The sequence below is a fragment of the Phyllobates terribilis genome, unplaced genomic scaffold (assembly GCF_046119375.1).
Source record: "Phyllobates terribilis strain yellow unplaced genomic scaffold, ASM4611937v1 Scaffold_1__5_contigs__length_1240528914, whole genome shotgun sequence".
Classification (NCBI taxonomy): Eukaryota; Metazoa; Chordata; class Amphibia; order Anura; family Dendrobatidae; genus Phyllobates; species Phyllobates terribilis.
In genome coordinates this window covers 355,338,537-355,359,910 of record NW_027362761.1, presented here as the reverse complement: position 1 = coordinate 355,359,910, position 21,374 = coordinate 355,338,537, and the positions used below count along the sequence as shown (strand labels likewise).

The window sequence follows — 21,374 nt, the reverse complement described above, 5'->3', positions numbered from 1 at the left end:
GTCACAAAAGATTTACAACAGGATTTGTCCGCGTTCAGTTTGGCCTGCAGCAGCAGGTCTTTTCCAGGGGCACCACAAGGAGGAACGGACTCACCCCCATACACTGCTTAGTCATCTTCTGCTTATAATTTAGATATTATCTTTTGCTCTGATTTTCAGTCTTATGCTTAATGTTCTTCCGCTTTTTGTTCTGCAGCTTCTTGTATTTCTGCTTCTTGGTTTTCGGTCTCTTGTTCTTCTGTATCTTGGTGCTTGTCTTCTCTTCTTTGTCCTCTTGGTCAACTTCTTCAGGGTCATCTTCTTGGTCTTCTTCGGGGTGGTCTTCAGGGTCGTCTTCAGGGGTCGTCGTCTTCAGGGTCCTCGTCTTCTTCGGGTTGGTCTTCTGGGTCCTCGTCTTCTTCGGGGTGGTCTTCAGGGTCCTCGTCTTCTTCGGGGTGGTCTTCAGGGTCCTCGTCTTCTTCGGGGTGGTCTTCAGGGTCCTCGTCTTCAGGGTCCTCGTCTTCGGGGTCCTCGTCTTCTTCGGGTTGGTCTTCAGGGTCCTCGTCTTCAGGGTCCTCGTCAGGGAGATCCAGAGTGATTACCAAGAACCATTTCAAAAAGCTTGAACTTGGAAATGTAGCAGAAGGTACAAGAAGGCTGAGGAACTACAGAGGACCAGCTGACGGTACTGGAACCCGGATGGGTAGCAGAAGGTACAAGAGCCAATGGAACTACCGAGGACCAGCTGACGGTACTGGAACTCGGTTACTAAGCAGGAGGTACCTGTGCCAGAAAGCACTACCAAGGACCAGCAGACGTTGGTGGAACTTGGATACCGAGAAGGAGGCACCTAATCCAAAGGCACTGCCGAGAACCAGCTGACGGTACTGGAACCCGGATGGGTAGCAGAAGGTACCCATGTAAAAAAAAGTTTCAAGGCCGCGAGCCGGCCGCAGTTACCAAAACCCACAGTCCTACAGGGGGTGCTTGTCCTATTGGCACTATGGAACCAGCCTTCATTGCCAGATCCCGCAGCCCACATAGGAGTCACCTAAACTACAGGCACCATAGAGTCGGCTAACCCGACCGCAACACGACAGGACAACGCATTGGAGGCAAAGTGACGTTGACACTACCCGGAAACAGCTGGCGTGCTGGAACCAGGCTGGGCAGGAGGGAGTACCCGTGCCAAAGACACTGCCGAGAACCAGCTGACGGTACTGGAACCCGGATGGGTAGTAGAAGGTACAAGAGCAAATGGAACTGCCGAGGACCAGCTGACGGTACTGGAACCCGGATGGGTAGCAGAAGGTACAAGAGCCAATGGAACTGCCGAAGACCAGCTGACGGTACTGGAACTCGGTTACTAAGCAGGAGGTACCTGTGCCAGAAAGCACTACCAAGGACCAGCAGACGTTGGTGGAACTTGGATACCGAGAAGGAGGCACCTAATCCAAAGGCACTGCCGAGAACCAGCTGACGGTACTGGAACCCGGATGGGTAGCAGAAGGTACCCATGTAAAAAAAAGTTTCAAGGCCGCGAGCCGGCCGCAGTTACCAAAACCCACAGTCCTACAGGGGGTGCTTGTCCTATTGGCACTATGGAACCAGCCTTCATTGCCAGATCCCGCAGCCCACATAGGAGTCACCTAAACTGCAGGCACCATAGAGTCGGCTAACCCGACCGCAACACGACAGGACAACGCATTGGAGGCAAAGTGACGTTGACACTACCCGGAAACAGCTGGCGTGCTGGAACCAGGCTGGGCAGGAGGGAGTACCCGTGCCAAAGACACTGCTCGGAAACAGCTGGCGGTGCTGGAACCCAGGGTAAATACTAAAAACAGAGTGGAGCCAGAGGCGTAATTGGAGCAACTTTAAAATCTGTAGTAGTGTGAATGTGGACAGAGCAGGAGAATTTGCCGAACACACAGCTGGGGAACAGCTGACGTTACTGAACCCCAATAACACTGGAGCAAGCGTTGACTGTGCAGACGGCACTTCTGAGCAGCAACTAGCGGTATTGGAGCCCAGGGTAAATACTAAAAACAGAGGAACCAGAGGTGTAATTGGAGCAAGTTTTAAATCAGTAGTACAGTGGATGTGGACAAAGCAGGAGAATTTGCCGGACACACAGCTGGGGAACAGCTGACATTACTGAACCCCAATAACACTGGAGCAAGCGTTGACTGTGCAGACGGCACTTCTGAGCAGCAACTAGTGGTATTGGAGCCCAGGGTAAAAACTAAAAACAGAGGAGCCAGAGGTGTAATTGGAGCAAGTTTTAAATCAGTAGTACAGTGGATGTGGACAAAGCAGGAGAATTTGCCGGACACACAGCTGGGGAACAGCTGACATTACTGAACCCCAATAACACGGCAGCAAGCGTTGACTGTGCAGACGGCACTTCTGAGCAGCAACTGGCGGTGTTGGAGCTCAGGGATAATACTGAAAACAGAGGAGCCAGAGGTGTAATTGGAGCAACTTTAAAATCTGTAGTAGTGAGAATGTGGACAGAGCAGGAGAAATTGCCGTCCGCACAGCAGGGGAACAGCTGACGTTACTGAACCCCAATAACACGGCAGCAAGTGTTGACTGTGCAGACGGCACTTCCGAGCGCCAACTGGCGGTGTTGGAGCTCAGGGATTACAGTTCAGGTGGTAGAAACATGAACACAACAGGAGACCTGGATACTGTTGCCAACCAATTATTTATTCTGGAAGAGGACTGGCAAATTCATGAGAGATCCAGGCCTTGTTCATTTTGAGAAAAGTAAGCTGGTCAACGTTATCGGAGGATAGTCGCATGCGACGGTCTGTTAGTACACCACCTGCGGCACTAAAGACGCGTTCCGATAATACATTAGCAGCAGGGCAAGCTAGCACCTCCAATGCATACTGACTAAGCTCTGGCCATGTATCCAGCTTACAGACCCAAAACTTGAAGGGAGAAGAGCCGTCTGGGAGTACACTAAGAGGGCAAGACATATAGTCTGTCACCATCTGACGGAAACGTTGCCTCCTGCTGACTGGAGCCGTCTGTGATGGTGTAGACATTTGTGGCGGCGGGGACACAAAACTTTGCCACATTTCGGCCATACTGGTTGTAACATACCTGGCGGCGTCCCTGCATGGTGGTCCATCTCCCACTGTGCAAGAGCGCGCACTTGATCTCCAGTCCAGAATGTCTCTCTGAACTGAGTCCTGTCTATGTCTCCTGCCTTGCGGTATCAGTTCCCGTGTCTGAACTGAGTCCTGTCTGTCTCCTGCCTTGCGGTATCAGTTCCCGTGTCTGAACTGAGTCCTGTCTATGTCTCCTGCCTTGCGGTATCAGTTCCCGTGTCTGAACTGAGTCCTGTCTGTGTTCTCTTGTCTGCCTATCCTGGAGCCTGTATTTCCAGGCCTGTCTGAACTCGCTCCTAGCCTGTTCCTCCCGCCTTCTAGGGGCCGATTACCTAGACCTGTTCCTGTATCTTGTCTGTCCTGTCTGAACACGCTCCTTGCCTGTTCGTCCCGCCTCTCTGGGGGCCGTATTCCCAGACCCGCTCCTGTATCCCGCTGCAGTGTCGGTCTCCTCCGTACACTCAGTTCCAGTCTGAACTCTTTCCTATCCTTTACCTGTTTTGCCTCTATGTCCGTTCCCTTCCTTTTTCTGCAGAGTCTGAACTCGTACCTAACTCCTGCTTGTTGTCTCTGTACTCCAGTTTGTGAGTTTGTGGTCCACTCGCTACTTCACTGCAAGTATCCTGTGGGTATCTGGCTCTGCCTTTCTCTTCCTGTCTGTTCCGTGTGAACAGAGCCCTGTCCCCCCTGCTCTGCCTTGCTTACCGCTCCGGCGGTTCTAGCCTGCTCTGACTCCTTTGCTCACCGCTCCGGCGGTTCTAGCCTGCTCTGACTCCTTTGCTCACCGCTCCGGCGGTTCTAGCCTGCTCTGACTCCTTTGCTCACCGCTCCGGCGGTTCTAGCCTGCTCTGACTCCTTTGCTCACCGCTCCGGCGGTTCTAGCCTGCTCTGACTCCTTTGCTCACCGCTCCGGCGGTTCTAGCCTGCTCTGACTCCTTTGCTCACCGCTCCGGCGGTTCTAGCCTGCTCTGACTCCTTTGCTCACCGCTCCGGCGGTTCTAGCCTGCTCTGACTCCTTTGCTCACCGCTCCGGCGGTTCTAGCCTGCTCTGACTCCTTTGCTCACCGCTCCGGCGGTTCTAGCCTGCTCTGACTCCTTTGCTCACCGCTCCGGCGGTTCTAGCTTGCTCTGACTCCTTTGCTCGCTGCTCCGGCAGCCTTGCTCCGCTCGGACCCTTTTGCTCGCTGCTCCGGCAGTCTCGCTCCGCTCTTATCCTTTTGCTCACTGCTCCGGCAGTCTTGCTCCACTCTTGCTCACTGCTCCAGGCGGCCTCGTCCTGCTTTACTCTTGCTCACTGCTCCGGCAGTCTCGCTCAGCTCTGACCCTTTGTTCACCGCTCCTGGCGGCCTTGTCCTGCTCTACTCTTGCTCACCGCTCCAGGCGGCCTTGTCCTGCCCTGTTCTCGCTCACCTCTCTGGGCGGCCTCACTCTGCTGTGTTTGTCTGCCACATCTGTGGTTCTGTTCCTGAGTCCCAGTGTGTACTGGGTCCTATCCCGCCAGTGTCCCTACCTGCTAGTGCCTCCCTGTCTGCACTCTAGCTGTGCTTGCCTGTACCCCTCTGCCTGTATTGTTCCCGAGTCCCATTGTGTACTGGGTCCTATCCCGCCTGTGTTCCTACCTGCTAGTGCCTCCCTGTCTGCACTCTAGCTGTGCTTGCCTGTACCCCCCTGCCTGCATACCCGCCTGCCTGCATACCAGTCGTGCCTGCCTATACCCACCAGTCTGTGTGCCAGCCTACCAGTCTGTTCCTGTATTCCCCTGTGTGGGTCAACAGCCGTGTCCGGGGTCTGTCCTGGAGTAGCACCTGGTCCCTCTGCTCGGTTCCTCCTTGGTGCACTGGCGTCGTATGCCGTCGTGCGACCCTGGTCGGATCGGGTGAATACCTAGTTACTCCCCTCCAGGCATTCACTCTCCGGCACGGTCCAGTGGAATCACTACAATCACACGCACACGCCGCTCAGCCCGGGCGTGTGCATTACACTGGTCTTGCCTTGTGCTGAGGCGCTGCTTCTGCTCCCTCTTTGTGCAGAGCTTCCTCCACTGCCTCGACGCACTGAGCTGCTTTGTAAAGCACTAGCAGCACTGCTCTCGGTTGGAATGGAGAACATGATGGAATGCACCAGTGCGTCTTGGTACTCCCGCATTTTACGCTCCCGGTTCAACGGTGTTATGAGGCTTTGTAAGTTGTCCCGGTAGCGAGGATCTAGGAGGGTGGACACCCAATAATCAGCCGTGTTGAGAATGTGGGCGATGCGGCGGTCGTTTCTCAGGCACTGCAGCATGAAATCAACCATGTGCTGCAGACTGCCAACTGGCCAAGAAACGCTGTCCCCTGCTTGAGGCGTGATCTCTGCCTGCTCTGCATCACCCCAACCTCGCTCTAGATACTGACTACTAGAGCATTGTGTACCTCCCTCCTCTGGACAGATGTCTTCCTCATCCATTGACTCCTCCTCATACTCCTCACAAAGTGTCCCCTGCCTAGGCCTTTGTGAGGAACCACGTTGCGCAGACTGTAGAGAAGCAGATGGCATTTGTGACTCCTCATCCTCCACCTCTTCCAAAACCTCGTCCCTTAGTGCTTGCAGTGTTTTTTCAAGCAGGCAGATAAGGGGGATAGTCATGCTGACTAGTGCATTATCTGCACTCGCCATTCGCGTGGAATAATCGAAGGCACGCAAAACGTGGCAAATGTCCTTCATAGAGGCCCACTCAGTGGTGGTGAAGTGTGAACGGCGCGCACTGCGACTTGTTTGCGCCTGCTGCAGCTGGTACTCCATTACTGCTGCCTGCTGCTCACACAACCTCTCCAACATATGTAACCTTGAATTCTACCTGGTGGGTAGGTCACATATGATGCGATGTTCCGGAAGACGTAATCGGCGCTGCAGAGCTACAATGTGTGATCTTGCGTTGCTGGAACGCCGCAAGTGAGCGCACTCTATGCGGACCTTGTGAAGCAGTGCATCAAGATCCGGATAGTCCCTCAAAAAACTCTGCACGACCAAGTTGAGCACATGTGCCAGACATGGGATGTGAGTGAGGTTGCCTAGGCCCAGAGCTGCCACCAGATTTCGGCCATTGTCACACACTACCATGCCTGGCTGGAGATTCGCTGGCACAAACCACACGTCGCTCTGCTGCTTGATGGCATTCCAGAGCTCCTGCGCTGTGTGGCTTCGATTCCCCAAATAAATTAATTTTAATACGGCCTGTTGACGTTTGGCCACGGCTGTGCTCATATCGGTCATCATAACAGGTAACTGTTCACGGGTCGATGTGGAGGTAGACCGTGACGGCTCCTGCAGCGCTGATTCAGAGGAACTGGAGTATGAGGAAGAGTCAATGTGTACAGACTGGATTCCTGCAATCCTTGGAGTTGGCAGAACACGTACAGTGCCACTCTCAAGATCTGTGCCCGGCTCCACAACGTTTACCCAATGGGCAGTGAGGGAAAGGTATCGTCCCTGTCCATGCTTACTGGTCCACGCATCGGTGGTCAGGTGGACCTTGCTACTGACGGCATTTTGTAGCGCATGTTTAATTTTTCCCTCCACATGATGTTGCAGGGCGGGGACGGCTTGCCTGCTGAAATAAAAGCGCCTGGCCACGTTGTATTGTGGGACTGCCAATGCCATAAAGTTACGGAATGTGTCAGTCTCCACCAGCCTGAATGATAGCATTTCAAGGGCCAGTAGTTTAGCAATGCCAGCATTCAGAGCCTGTGCTCGGGGGTGGTTTGCCGAGTATGGGCGCCTTTTCTCCCATGCCTGTGCTAACGATGGCTGTAGACTGGCCTGGGAGTGTGAGGATGACTGGGAAAGTGGTGCTGTGGGTGGAATTACACTGTGTCTCTGTACAACAGTGCCAGAGATTCTTCCATGGCGATCCTGTGAGGAAGCCGAACCAGCTGTGTGTGAGCTGGAGGAAGAGGCTACAACACGAGCTGAAGAGGTGGTAGGTGGCGCTGTAGGTTGGCCTAGGTCTTCAGTGTGTTTTTGTAACTCCACCACGTGCTTGGTCCGCACATGTTTCCACATATTTGTGGTATTGAGGTTGCTGACACTTTTCCCTCTTTTCACCTTCTGATTACACAGCTTGCATTTGACAAAGCAAATGTCATCTGCAACTGTGTCAAAAAAGGACCAGGCACTGCAAGCCTTGGGAGCGCCCGCTTTGGATTTTTTTGGAAGAGCCATGCTTCTAATGGGTGCCAAAGTGGAGGCTACAGGCAACCAAGTCTGCCCCCTCCCTCTCCCTCCTTTTTGGGCTGTTCGGGGAATCTCTTCCTCAGAGCTGCTCCCACCACCTTCCTGTCCCTCACGCCATGATGGGTCAAGGACCTCATCATCTACACCACCCTCTTCAAACAACTGCTTCTCCTGGGTAGTCTCGACAGCAAAGTACGCACCAGAAAGTGGCACCTGAGTCTCATCATCAGATGCGTACTGAGGTGTGCTGCTGACCATAGGCACTGGCCCACCCGCCTCTTCAGATTCAGAGAGACAAAACGGTTGCGCATCACTGCATACTACCTCTTCTTCAAATTCTCGAATTCTGCTTGGCTGGCCCCCTCTTTCCAAGCCAAGAGATTCAGAGAACAGAAGTAGAGATGGCTCCTGTCCAGGGCTCTCTGACTGCCTGGGCAATTTGGCAGGTGGTGAAGAGACAGATGGGTGCTCTTCAGTGCTCAGGACCTGAGAGGATCTGGAACTAATTGAAGTCGATGCGTTAGCTGCCATCCATCCGACAACGGCTTCAATTTGGTCCTCCCGCAGCAGTGGGGTACGGCTAGCTCCTACAAAGCTGCGCATAAAGGACTGTTCCCTGGTAAAACTGGGGGATGCTGAGTCACTGGTGCCCGCAGCAGGCACAGAATCCCCACGTCCTCTCCCTGCAGGCACAGAATCCTCACGTCCTCTCCCTGCAGAAACTCCACGCCCACGACCACGACCACATGCCTTACTCCCTGCCTTCTTCATCTTGGTAGACTGATAAAGATAGGCAAAAAAGTACTAAGGGCTTAGTGTGCTTATTCCTGAACAGCTGCTAACAGGTATAAGAAACACTAATTTTATAAAGTGTGGACTAGACTTTAATATGAGCTAATGTGGCCTACACAACTGTAAAGTGGAGTGTTTGGTGAACTTTATTTAGTTTTTTTTTGTCACAAAAAGACACTGGATGTGCCTAAAGATGTAAAACCGATAGTATCACAAACTTTTTGTAGCTATTACAATGTAGGAAGGTAACCTACAATGCAATAGATGAGGCTACAAAAAATAGGCTAATACTAATCTGGTTGGGGCTGCAGGGCCCAATGCTGCAGAAAGGCTCCTCTAACTACTCCTATATAGTGTGTTTGGAACCAATTTAGCTGAATACGGATGGAACCACCACACTAATAGGAGAAATCAGGAAAAATTATGAATTGGCAAAAAAGGACAATGTATGAGGCAGTGACACACACTGAGTGCACTACAATCAGACGTGGCTGAAGCACACACTACAGGGTGAGCTGCACTCACACACACAGACCTTGCAGACAGCGGTGAACAGTGCAGATGCAGAGCACTGTGCACTAGCGCTGCAAGACCAAAAAAATTTCTCTATCTACTCCTATATAGTGTGTTTGGAACCAATTTAGCTGAATACGGATGGAACCACCACACTAATAGGAGATATCAGGAAAAATTATGAATTGGCAAAAAAGGACAATGTATGAGGCAGTGAGACACACTGAGTGCACTACAACCAGACGTGGCTGAAGCACACACTACAGGGTGAGCTGCACTCACACACCAGACCTTGCAGAAAGCGGTGAACAGCACAGAGAACTGTGTACTAGCACTGCAAGACACAGCGATTTATAAAGTAGCTTGGGTAAAGCAGAATAGACCAAATAGGTAGCTAAAACTGTCCCTCAGAACAGCGTCCTATCCCTAACTGAATTCACAGCAGAGTGAGCTCAAAATGGCGGCGGCGGCTTTTATAGTGCATCATGACATAATTTCAGCAGCCAATCACAGCCATGCCATTAGTTAAGATGCCTACATGCCTAACAGGATGTGCCCACACTTCTTAGGATCCTCATTGGCTGAATAAAATGAAAATGGCTCATTGCATTATGGGAACTTCCGATTCCGGTATACGATATTGCAAAAGTATCGGAATTAAGTATCGGAATTCCGATACTGCGAATATCGGCCGATACCCGATATTTCAGTATCGGAATGCTCAACACTAATCAAGAGGCATCAAAGGGCAAGTGCAGGGCTTGAATATTGCAGTAACAGCTGTGGACTGCCCTTGTTAGGGCAGGAGCAAAGGGGAGACAGGGCAGTGCAGTACCTTGTTGAGGGATGTATAGGGGCAGAATCAGATGCCACTCCCTGTATCCTGCTGAAACTCTCTTCCCTGATATCTGCTCCTTTCCATTAGGAAACTCCACGGTACCAGGCTGCTAGCAACTCAACATCGGATGAGGACGTTGCAATATTATCACATATTTTCTTAAATTTATCCGATTCACCATTGGGGTGATTATAGGTTAACTATTGTCATGCATTTGCTACCTAACAGTGCAGTACACATATATTTGGTTTCACACTGACACCTTCAGAGAATTCTCCACCTATTTGGACACTGTATTCGTTGTATGCAGAAGGCACTTTACAAATGTGGCCATCACTTTTTTGAGATAAGTGATCTATTTTCATCCAAATGCATTAACCATTCTAATGAACTTGCTTAGTATGTACTCCTGATGAGTCGATTCGTAGGAAAAACATGTCGAGTCTGACATACTATGTACATTATTGTGAGTCAAGCATACTTTGCACATCATTGGGTGTAGCTTATCATCCACAATCACTCTCTGATGTCTTTTGCATAACACACAATTGTGTGAGTTCTTTATATCCAGTGGTTTTGACCTATTCTATTTGTTACATGATGATCTTTTACTTCTAGCCATACAGATACTCTTTTAGAGGTGACTTTGGCAATTTATTTGGCTGAAAACTAGTTTGGTCTGTATGAAATACTGTCCATATCCAGTTATGTTTATTGAGCATGTGCTTTTCCCCGTGTACTAACCTTGCACAAAAGAAAAGTAGTCCTGTATGTTTCTTATGCTGACTGGACATAGATTTAGCAATATCATTGTATAAAGGTTTATTGGAGTTTGAGTCTAGCTCATGTACACACTATTGAACTTAAAGGGGTTGTGCCACGAACAAAAATATATTTCAACCAATCTTGGAATGATACGTTCCACAATTGGATGTGTTTAAAAATTAGTTCCTGTGCATTGATAATCTTATATATGTGCCCCTGCTGTGTACTGTGTAATGGCTGTGTCTGACCTTGCAGGAACATGGTCTGAACATACCACATCTCCTGAGCACGGGAGGAAGAAAAAGAGTATACAGATAGCACAGTAGGGGTTCGCAGATGATTCTTTTTGTGAGATAAAACATTTCACTGCCTGTTTTTAAACAATATTTTACCTCAAAGAAAGAATCAGCTGTGATCCCGTGCTGTAATCCCGTGCTTATTTTTAAAACACATCCAATTGTGGAGTTTATTTTTATTCCAAGATCTGTTGATTAAAATATACTTTTATTCGTGGCACAACCCCTTTAATAGTGTCTTGGTATGGCACCTGTGTAGGGGCTTACAGGGACCTGTAGGGCTAGTCGTCGTGGAGCAGGGGTGCCATTTGTGTTTCAAGAGGGTGCCAACCTCTGCTGACAGGTAGGGACGAGAATAGTGGACAGAATAGGGTGATTGGTGCTCCACTCCTGACCACCGGATTTTTATTATATCTTATATTCTTTGCTTTGGGTAGTACTCACATTTTTGTTTGGAGTGTGCTCACATTGAGCATTATAGTTTTAATGAATACCTATAAAGATAACAAATATCACGAACACAATCTGATGGTTTCATTAATTTTTAGCTAAGAACAAGAGCACAAGTGACATATTTACCCGATCCACCTGAACATAAAGAATTTGCACTTTCTGTCCGATTGTTGAGGTAAAATGTATTTGATGAACCATCTGTGTATTCGAGCTGAAATTCAGAGAAAGGAAAGTAAATGTGTGTAATTGGTATGTGGTTACAAAATCTGTTATCTTTGTATCATATTCCAGGAAGCCTGACCTTGAGTTTATAGAAACTACTGCGGATTATGAGTAAAATCAGGACACAGTTTAATATCCAAGCCTATCTTTTACATACTGTATATATGAAAGAGTCATCCTGGGAACTTCTTGAATCAATAAAAAACATGTTATTTTAAATCAGTTAAAATATGTCACGACACAGAGACTTGCTGTTGTGTTTCTGTTAAACTCTTATCCACTTCAGGCTGCTGTGCATTTTTCCGCCACAAATCTGCAGGAAAAATCTACAGCATTTCTGTTTTGTGTGAATTTACCCCTTATCCAGGACTTTGGGTTTTTTTGAATATGGGGCTAAGAACTTACCGGCAGGTAGCTGCTTACTACCTACCTGTTCTGCCTGGTGACTATGTGTTCTGGCTCAGACATCAATTCTCTGGCTTCATTTGACGTTAAGACAACAGAGAGGCTTTTTCATTTCCAGTCTGTCAATGCATTGCATGGATTTATATTGTGTGACCAACTTTCACGTGCTTTGCCAAGTGATGATAAAATCGCATGCTAAAAACACTTGACAAACACTTGTCCCTGGCAGAAAAAAATGCACGTAAAATCCGCATGTTTTTTTTCTGTCAGGGAGATGCAGAAATGCTCAGCAAAAATCCGGAGCATTTCTGCATCATGGGCACTTAGCTTAAAGCCCCCGTCTCACATAGCGAGATCGCTAGAGATCGCTACTGTGTCACGGTTTTGGTGACGCAACAGCGACCTCACCAGCGATGTCGCTATGTGTGACACTTTGCAACGATCAGGCCCCTGCTGTGAGGTCGCTGATCGCTGCAAAGTGTCCTGGGCCATTTTTTGGTCGTTGCCCTCCCACTGGTCAGCACACATCGCTGTGTGCGACCAGGGGGAGCAGCGATCAGGCTGGTAACCATGATAAACATCAGGTTACTAGGGTCACACGCGCACTTAGTAACCTGCTGTTTATCATGGTTACGAGCCTGCTAAAGTGAGTGGTAACCTCCCGCTCACCGTAGCAGAGTGGTAACCATGATAAACAACGGGTTACTAGGTGCGCGTGTGCCCCTAGTAACCCGATGTTTATCATGGTTACCAGCCTGCTCCTGCTTCAGCAGGCTGGTAACCAGGAGCAGGACATCGTGGAAAGATTCTTTCCATGATGTCGCTGCTCCCCTGATCGTTGGTGAGCCTGCCTGTTTGACAGCTCACCAGCGACCACATAGCGACGCAGCAACGATCCCTGACAGGTCGTATCGTTGTCGGGATCGTTGCAGCGTCGCTAAGTGTGACGAGGCCTTAAAGGCCCCGTCACACATAACGAGATCGCTAGCGAGATCGCTAATGAGTCATGATTTTGGTGACTCAATAGTGATCTCGCTAGCGATCTCGTTATGTCTGACAGGTAGCAACGATCAGGCCCCTGCTGTGAGATCGCTGATCGTTACAAAGCTTCCTGGACCATTCCTGGGTCGTTGCGCTCCCGCTGGGCAGTATGCATCGCTGTATTTGACACCTTATCAACGACCTCGTTAGCGATTCAGAACTGAGACATGTAGGCGTGCATAAATTGGACTTTTCTGCGCTCCTCGTCCCCGATTGGTGGTCACTACTGCGTCCTTGTTTTTTCAGATCCCACCAGCGTTCTCCGGCTGTGACTCCACTTTGAAGAAATCAGGCATCTTTAGCGAGGTAGGTATTGTTTGGGGTCTCAAATGAGTTTTCATTTTTAATGGAGACGCAGTAGAGATCCCATCTGACCGGAGACGCAGTGTTAAACCAAGGCCACCCAATCTGAATGCAGTAGCGTCCACCAACTGGAGATGAGGGGGGCGCGGAAAAGCAATTTTATGCACGCCTTTCTGACACAGGACAGTCCCTATCAAGGTGTGGATCGTTGAAATAGCTGCTGTGTGAAAGCGTCCCAACGACCACCGAGATCGTTGGTTAGATCGCTGGGGCGGCCGAGATCGTTGGAAAGTTCTGCATGTTTGACATCTCCCCAGCGATCCCAAAACCGTGACGCAATAACGATCTCGCTAGCGATCTCGTTATGTGTGACAGGGCCTTAAGGCTCAATTGACACTGCGTTATCATCATGAACGAGTATTCCTAGACAGCACTCTAAATTGGCTGACCCCGATCACCCAACGAATGAGCAAATACTCATTCATTGGATTAAATTATCTTTTCTGCTGTGAAAAAGGATCATTGTTCACTTTCATCAGCACATTGTCCTGTGCAAACAGGACTCGTGTTACTGAGAAGAATGACTGCCTACCTGCACTGAATGATCTATTATACATCCATTACAGATCATTCAGTCGGTTCCACATGTGTAAACCGGCTACTAAATGACTGGTGATCAGCAATCAAACAGCTTATCAACGGTCGTTAAGTGCCACAGGTTGACCCATTGAAATGCACATTAATCCTAAGGCCATGTGCCCACATAGCGTTTTTGCGGCCGCGAAAATGCTTGTAAAACCGTCTGCCATGCAAAGCAATGTAAATTCAGATGTTCTGTACACAGGATGCGCCAATTAGCGCGCCAAATTCGCATTGCGTTGCAAAACGCAGCATGACCATTTCTACCGCGATTACGCTGCAAATTCACGGCCATTGAGGAACATTGAAATGCAGCAAACCCGCAGGTATATGTGGATTTGCTGCGTTTCAATTAAATTCAATGGCCGCGAATTTGCAGCGTAATCGCGGTGCGTGTGGTACCCAGGATGAAGAGCAAACTACAACGTCTCTTCATCCTGGCTACCACGGGGTGAAAAAAAGAAATAAAAAAGTTAAAAATAAAAAAAACCTGTATACTCACCTCTCCGGTCTGCTCCTGGCGGCGTCCTCTCTCCTCAGGGTCCCGAGGTGTACTTGCAGGACCTGCGGTGACGTCATCTAGTCAGCTGATGGTCACGCGACCGCTGAAGTCAGCGGTCAGGTGACGGTCGCGTGACCATCAACTGACTAAATGACGTCACCTCAAGTCCTGCCAGTACACCTCGGGACCCCGAGGAGAGAGGATCGCTGCCGGGAGGAGACTGGAGAGGTGAGTATACAGTTTTTTTTTTTATTTTAAATTTTTTTTTTTTTACTATAGATGTAGCATTTAAAGCATCTAAGTTGGTCACACAATATAAATCCATGCAGGTTGCATGGATTTATATTGTGTGACCAACTTGTCAAGCACTTTCCAAGTGATGCTCAAAATCACTTGGAAAAGTGCTTGAAAAAATGCATGCGAAAACGCATGTAAAAACGCTTCTCTCTGGCAGAAAAAAAGCAGGTAAATCTGCATGCATTTTTTTCTGCCAGAGAGAGGCAAAAACGCTCTGCATCAAATCTGCTACGTGGACACATAGCCTAAAGCTTTAGGACTCACCATGAGATTTTAGTATGTTCGCTTTTCTTTAAAATGGTGTCAGCAAAAGTATCTTAACTAGTGTTGAGCGATAACTTCCGATATCGGGAAATATCGGATTGGATTGGATCGGACCGATACCCAAAAAGTATCGGATATCGCCGATTCCGATACCGGAAACCAATGCAAGTCAATGGGACACAAATATCGAAATAAAAATAAACCCTTTCTTTCCTTGTAGGTTAATTCTACATGAAGGAAAACAACTAAGAATAATGTAGAATGACATGAAAAGCCGGCAATTCAGCAGCGGCATACACCGGTACCTGACAATTTAGAACAGAAAGAATAGAACATCACACATAGATTAGATAGATAGAAACATGTCAGTCACATATATATGAAGTACAGTGACAGTGTTGCTTACTGTACTTGTCATTTAGTGTAAAGGATTTATTAAAAAAAATAACAGTGTTTTCATGCACCGTCTCTTTAAAAAAGCCGGCCGGCAATTCAGCATCGGTACCCGACAATTTAGAATAGAAAGAATAGAGAATCACACATAGATTAGATAGATAGAAACATGTCAGTCACATATATAATAAGTACAGTGACAGTGTTGATTACTGTACTTGTCATTTAGTGTTAAAATAAAGGATTTATTTAAAAAAAATTTGGCATGGGGCTCCCCGTAATTTTAGGCTCTAGCGGAGGTTAAGCAGACGGCTGGGGCAGATGTTTGAAGCCTAGGAAGGGGGTAATACCCACGGAGCTTCCCAGGCTACTAATATCAGCCCCCAGCTGAATACCTAGCCTTTACTAGCTATTAAAATGGGGGACCCCCCCAAAAAAATGATGTGGGGTCCCCCCTATTTTAATAGCTAGCAAAGGCTAGGCAGACAGCTGGGGGCTGATATTAATAGCCCAAGAAGGGTGCCATGAATATTGGCCCCCTCCCAGGCTAGAAACACCAGCCGTCAGCCACCCCAGAAATGGCGCATCCATAGGATGTGCCAATTCTGGCACTTAGCCTCGCTCTTCCCACTGCCCTGTAGCGGTGGCAGTGGGGTAATAGGGCTGGGGTTGATGTTAGCTTATAATGCCAGCTGACATCAAGCCCAGGTTAGTAATAGAGAGGCATCTATAAGACACCCCCATTACTAACCCCATAGTCAAAGTTAAAAAAAAACCACAAACACCCAGAATAAAGTCCTTTAATTGAAATAAACACACAATTCTTTATTGTTCTAAATTAAACCATACTTACCATCACGCCCATTCCAGCTGAAGCCAACGATCTCCTGCAATAAAAGTAAAATAATAAAGCAACCTCATCCTTACCTTTCCATGGTTCCTACGACGGCTCCAGCTCCGCTACATTCACATGACAGGCTGGATCGCAGCCGAAAGCTGCCATCCAGCTTGCCATGCTGCAGACACCGAGAAGTGCAGGCATGCTTGCGCTCCTCAGTGTCTGGCTGTGACGGCATCCAGATGAGCCGAGTTCATGTCCAATGAACTCAGCTCACCTCATGCACGTCACTGACAGCGTGGGAAAATTCTCCTGCTCAAGCGCTGAGCGCAGGACAATTTTCCCACGCTGTCAGTGACGTGCATGAGGTGAGCTCATGTCCAATGAACTCAGCTCACCTCATGCACGTCACTGACAGCGTGGGAAAATTCTCCTGCGCTCAGCGCTTGAGCAGGAGAATTTTCCCTCGCTGTCAGTGACGTGCATGAGGTGAGCGGAGTCCATTGGACATGAACTCGGCTCATCTGGATGCCGTCACAGCGAGACACTGAGGAGCGCAAGCATGCCTGCGCTTCTCAGTGTGTGCGGCATGGCAAGCTGGACGGCAGCGTTCTGTTGCGATCCAGCCTGTCATGTCAATGTAGCAGAGCTGAAGCTGTCGTGGGAACCATGGAAAGGTAATGATGATGTTGCTTTATTATTTAAATTTTATTGCAGAAGACATTGGCTTCAGCTGGAATGGGCGTGATGGTAAGTATGGTTTAATTTAGAACATTAAAAAATTGTGTGTTTATTTCAATTAAAGGACTTTATTCTGGGTTTTTGTGTTTTTTTTTTTAACTTTGACTATGGGGTTAGTAATGGGGGTGTCTTATAGACGCCTCTCCATTACTAACCTGGGCTTGATGTCAGCTGGCATTATAAGCTGACATCAACCCCAGCCCTATTACCCCACTGCCACCGCTACAGGGCAATGGGAAGAGCGAGGCTAAGTGCCAGAATTGGCACATCCTATGGATGCGGCATTTCTGGGGCGGCTGACGGCTGGTGTTTCTAGCCTGGGAGGGGGCCAATATTCATGGCACCCTTCCTGGGCTATTAATATCAGCCCCCAGCTGTCTGCCTAGCGTTTGCTAGCTATTAAAATAGGGGGGACCCCACGTCATTTTTTTGGGGGGTCCCCCATTTTAATAGCTAGTAAAGGCTAGGTATTCAGCTGGGGGCTGATATTAGTAGCCTGGGAAGCTCCGTGGGTATTACCCCCTTCCCAAGCTTCAAACATCTGCCCCAGCCGTCTGCTTAACCTCCGCTAGAGCCTAAAATTATGGGGAACCCCACGCCAATTTTTTTTTAAATAAATCCTTTATTTTAACACTAAATGACAAGTACAGTAATCAACACTATCACTGTACTTCTTATATATGTGACTGACATGTTTCTATCTATCTAATCTATGTGTGATGCTCTATTCTTTCTATTTTAAATTGTCGGGTACCGCTGCTGAAATGCCGGCCGGCTTTTTTAAAGAGACGGTGCATTAAAACACTAATATTTTTTTTAATAAATCCTTTACACTAAATGACAAGTACAGTAAGCAACACTGTCACTGTACTTATTATATATGTGACTGACATGTTTCTATCTATCTAATCTATGTGTGATGCTCTATTCTTTCTGTTCTAAATTGTCGGGTACCGGTGTATGCCGCTGATGAATTGCCGGCCGGCTTTTTTAAAGAGACGGTGCATGGAAACGCTATTATTTTTTTAAATAAATCCTTTAACACTAAATGACAAGTACAGTAAGCTGAGCGCTGCCATCCAGCTTGTCATCCTTCAGAGACACTGCAGAGCGCAGGCATTATGGGAACTTCCGATTCCGGTATTCGATATTCTAAAAGTATCGGAACTCCGATACCGCAAATATCGGTCGATACCCGATATTTCAGTATCAGAATGCTCAACACTAATCTTAACAGTATTTAGACAAAGCAAACTAATTAATCCCTTACTAAATATAACAAGTGATTTCATGAATAACTTACATCTTGTTCAGAAGGAGATTGTAACTCAGCTGAATGAGCCGGAATCTGGTCCATTTTGGTAGACTTTTTACTATGAGTGCTTTTGATCTTCTGAGCCCAAGTGGTCAGTGATCTATTAGTACAAAAAAAATGCAGACAATGGTCAAAACTGTGAAAGACAATTATCATGATATAATTCCGAACACATCAGTGAAATGAAGCAACAACAAAAAATTAGATATTATGATGAAAAACAACTTTAGAAATTGTCTAAATTGCAGGAAGTAAAACCGTTCAAGGAACATCAAAGGAAGCCACTTACAGTGAATGTGTCCTCAGACTATGATGACCAATGTAGGAGGAGTGTACCCACAAGTCTGCGCTCTTATTAGCCAAAGCAATACCTTTGACTAATAGTAGTGATCAAAGAATAAGCTAGGAACAAAAGCCTTATTGTTAGGAGTCCAGTGTATTCAGGAGAAGGGAGCGTTCTCTGCCTAATCCCAGTAATTGACAGTCCGCTGTGTACACTGACATCAGCAACAAGTCATAAATCACAGATGATAGGGGGGGGGGGGGGGGGGGGGGCGACAGCACTATTCTCTGATAGTTACCATTAGCAGATGGCACAATAATTTGTGTTTGGTTAATAAGAGTGTGGACCTGTACACATATTACGCTATTAGAATATGCTATTCCTTGGCCTGTATATACTCTCTTGCTGGTAAAGGGGGAAGCACACATGAAATACTCCAAAGGAGACATCTAATGTTTATATATTCTATTGTGGATATGAAGCTGTGAATATGCTTTCTCACAAGCTTTATTTATTTATGTGCTTACCTTTCAATGTTCATACAAAGTGCCTTGTTGACAGGGTCGTAAACATAGTGGATTGAAAAGCATTTAACATTTGCACAATTTTCCTATAGACAAGCCCTATGAAAGCAGGAGTATTTGCAACACATACCTGTTTGGCTGATTACTGTTGCAGGCAGTACTTTTATCACAGTTTAAATGAGATAGTGAATGTCCTGATAAATGCCCCTCGGAGGATTTCAGATGCCACCTTTCACTAGGTAGCACCTTAAAGGATATTTTGCTTTCTGGAGGCACGTGCTTTAAATCATGCGGTCTTATAGACTCAGTCCTGCATTCTCGTAAAGTCTGTTTTGTAGGCAGTCTTGTCTCCCTTGAGGTATATTGACTGCAGCTGCTTAAACAAGCGTTTGGCTCAGAGGCAGAATGTGTCCCATAGCCGCTGCTGACGGATGTGTTCTCCAAAAAATGCTCCTGTGTAATAAAAGCTCTTTGATGAATATCAAGTTCTCTAAACAGATGGAGTGGGTTGCTCGGGTTCTTCCCCCTTTCTTCATGTTGTGTATGTTGTTGCTCATCATGAGGTTTTAAAGAATGAGTGTCGTATGTCACAGGTAAAATGGCATTGCTAGCTCCATAACTCCAAGGAGAGCTGCCTCCTTGTAAATGGGCCAAGTGCTTTATTTCATCTCGAATGAGCTGAAAATGGAGAGTAATCAGTAGAAAAATATTACTAAGATTTCATATAGAAATAGCACAAAAATACAGGGTCATTTTGGGTAATGCCGGAAAAAAAAATTACTTTGCAAATTTTTCACTTGCTTGCATATCAGCCAAAATGTGAAACAGGCTGCAAAGCTAAAAGAATGTAAGCCGCTACGGGGCTGACAAGTCAAGCATGAGATCACTGAAGCAGAAACATTAACCTTTGCGTAATGACACTAACATTATATAAATAGGCACAAAAAAAGAGACCAAACAGGAAAAACAATATCAGAAAAAAAACACACATTACAAAACAGATATTACCCTTTATGATAAACTATAGTGAAGATAATTGAATATATTCCATGATAATATTTGGAAGCATGCCAACTCTGAAAGAAGCCTGAGCTTGCCAGTGCAAACATGCATTAGACAGCTATGAAAATTAAACATATCTGCATTGTGCCAACATTACAAAAATGTAAAACTTTCAACCTCTGATTTGGCAGTCCATTTCACGTCCCAATGCCAGCTAGTATTTAAAGCCTGATATACTGACGTATCTGGCATGGTTACATCACTGGCTCCCCTGTTTGCAGGATGCTATGGTGCATGCAATGCAGTCATGAAATCACCATGGATATTATTGGATATCACAAAAGTCACTATGGATAGCATTTGGATATTATTATGAGATAGCATGCATGTAATCTACATATTAGTGATGGTTTGAATTAAAATACAGATGCTGAAAAGTTGCAGAATAGTAGCTTTTTAGGATTATAACTTCTGCAAATTTCTGTAAAGAAGTTTTCCCCTACTTAAAAGGGGTTGTCCACTACTAGGACAACTACTTCTTCATCTAAATGTTTGGCCCCGATAAAATAAAAAAGCCTATACTCACGTCTTGTGCCGGCGCCATTCCCACAGTGTCAGTGCTTAGGGTCCCGGGGTCTCGTGCAGTTGTTAGGACACGTAAGCCAGGCGCCCAATCAGCGCTGGCGTCACTGTCCCCTGGCTTACGTGTCACAACAACCATAAGAGGGCCCCGAGACCGCGAGTACAGACACCACTGGAATAGCTCCGGCACGGGAGAGTATAGGCTTTTTTATTTTATTGGGGCCAAGCATGGGGTATGACAAGGAGTTGTCCAAGTAGTGGACAACTTCTTTAAAAAGTTATTTTAAAGAAGAAGGGCGACTAAATAATTAAAATAATAATAAAAATTAAAAAAAAATTATATTCTCAACTCGTGGGCTGGCACTACCCTAAAACACAGGTATCCTGCCAGACTTGAAGAAGCAACATTTAAAGGGGGTGTGAAGTGGCAGCTGCAGCCAATCGGTGGCCTCTGATCAGCTGCATTCTTTTAATTTTGACCATGCCCGCAGTCAGGAGCCGCTCCGGGTTTGACGCTGCGTGTTATGCAGCGTCAAACCAGCAGCGGCAGGATGTTACAGCATAGTGGATGGGATTTCTAGAAATCCCATGTCCACTATGTGTCTCTGGACACCTGCGGATCATCCGCGAAAACTGACATGCGGCGCATCTTTCAAACTCGCAGCATGTCAATTTCTGTTACGGGTCCGCGTGTGGACTTTCCCCATAGACTAACATCTATGAGGAAAGTCTGCATGTGAAAAAAAAGGAGCCGCTCATTTGCATAACGAGTGGAAGGCGCACGGCTATTTTGCAGTGTCGGGGCCGGAGGTGTCTCCTCTCCTGCAAGTCTGCACATACCCTTATGGGGCCAAAAAAGCAAGTGTGAATGATTAGCACCAGCCTGGGAGGAGAGTATAGAATTTTTTTTTTTTTTTTACTCACTGTGGGTCCACTGACAATAACTTTTAAAGTAGCTAAAAAAAACCCATTAAGCTGCTCAGAACAGACTAAAGAGTTTTTAAAAAGTGATTTAGCAAAAAGTATATTATATGTTGTTAAATGCTGTAATAT

General features: G+C 47.1%; 1 protein-coding gene across 3 annotated transcripts in view; it reads right to left on the bottom strand.

Moving 5' to 3' along the window:
- MPHOSPH9 (M-phase phosphoprotein 9) overlaps window positions 1–21,374 on the bottom strand; it is a 121,048-nt gene that overhangs the window by 74,788 nt on the left and 24,886 nt on the right. For all 3 annotated transcript variants that reach the window (XM_073676198.1, XM_073676200.1, XM_073676199.1), the window contains exons 5-7: window positions 18,868–19,415; window positions 17,919–18,030; window positions 11,097–11,181 (exon numbers count right to left, since the gene is read on the bottom strand). In XM_073676198.1, coding sequence (XP_073532299.1) covers window positions 11,097–11,181; window positions 17,919–18,030; window positions 18,868–19,415 — 745 coding nt within the window. The remainder of the gene's footprint in view (window positions 1–11,096; window positions 11,182–17,918; window positions 18,031–18,867; window positions 19,416–21,374) is intronic.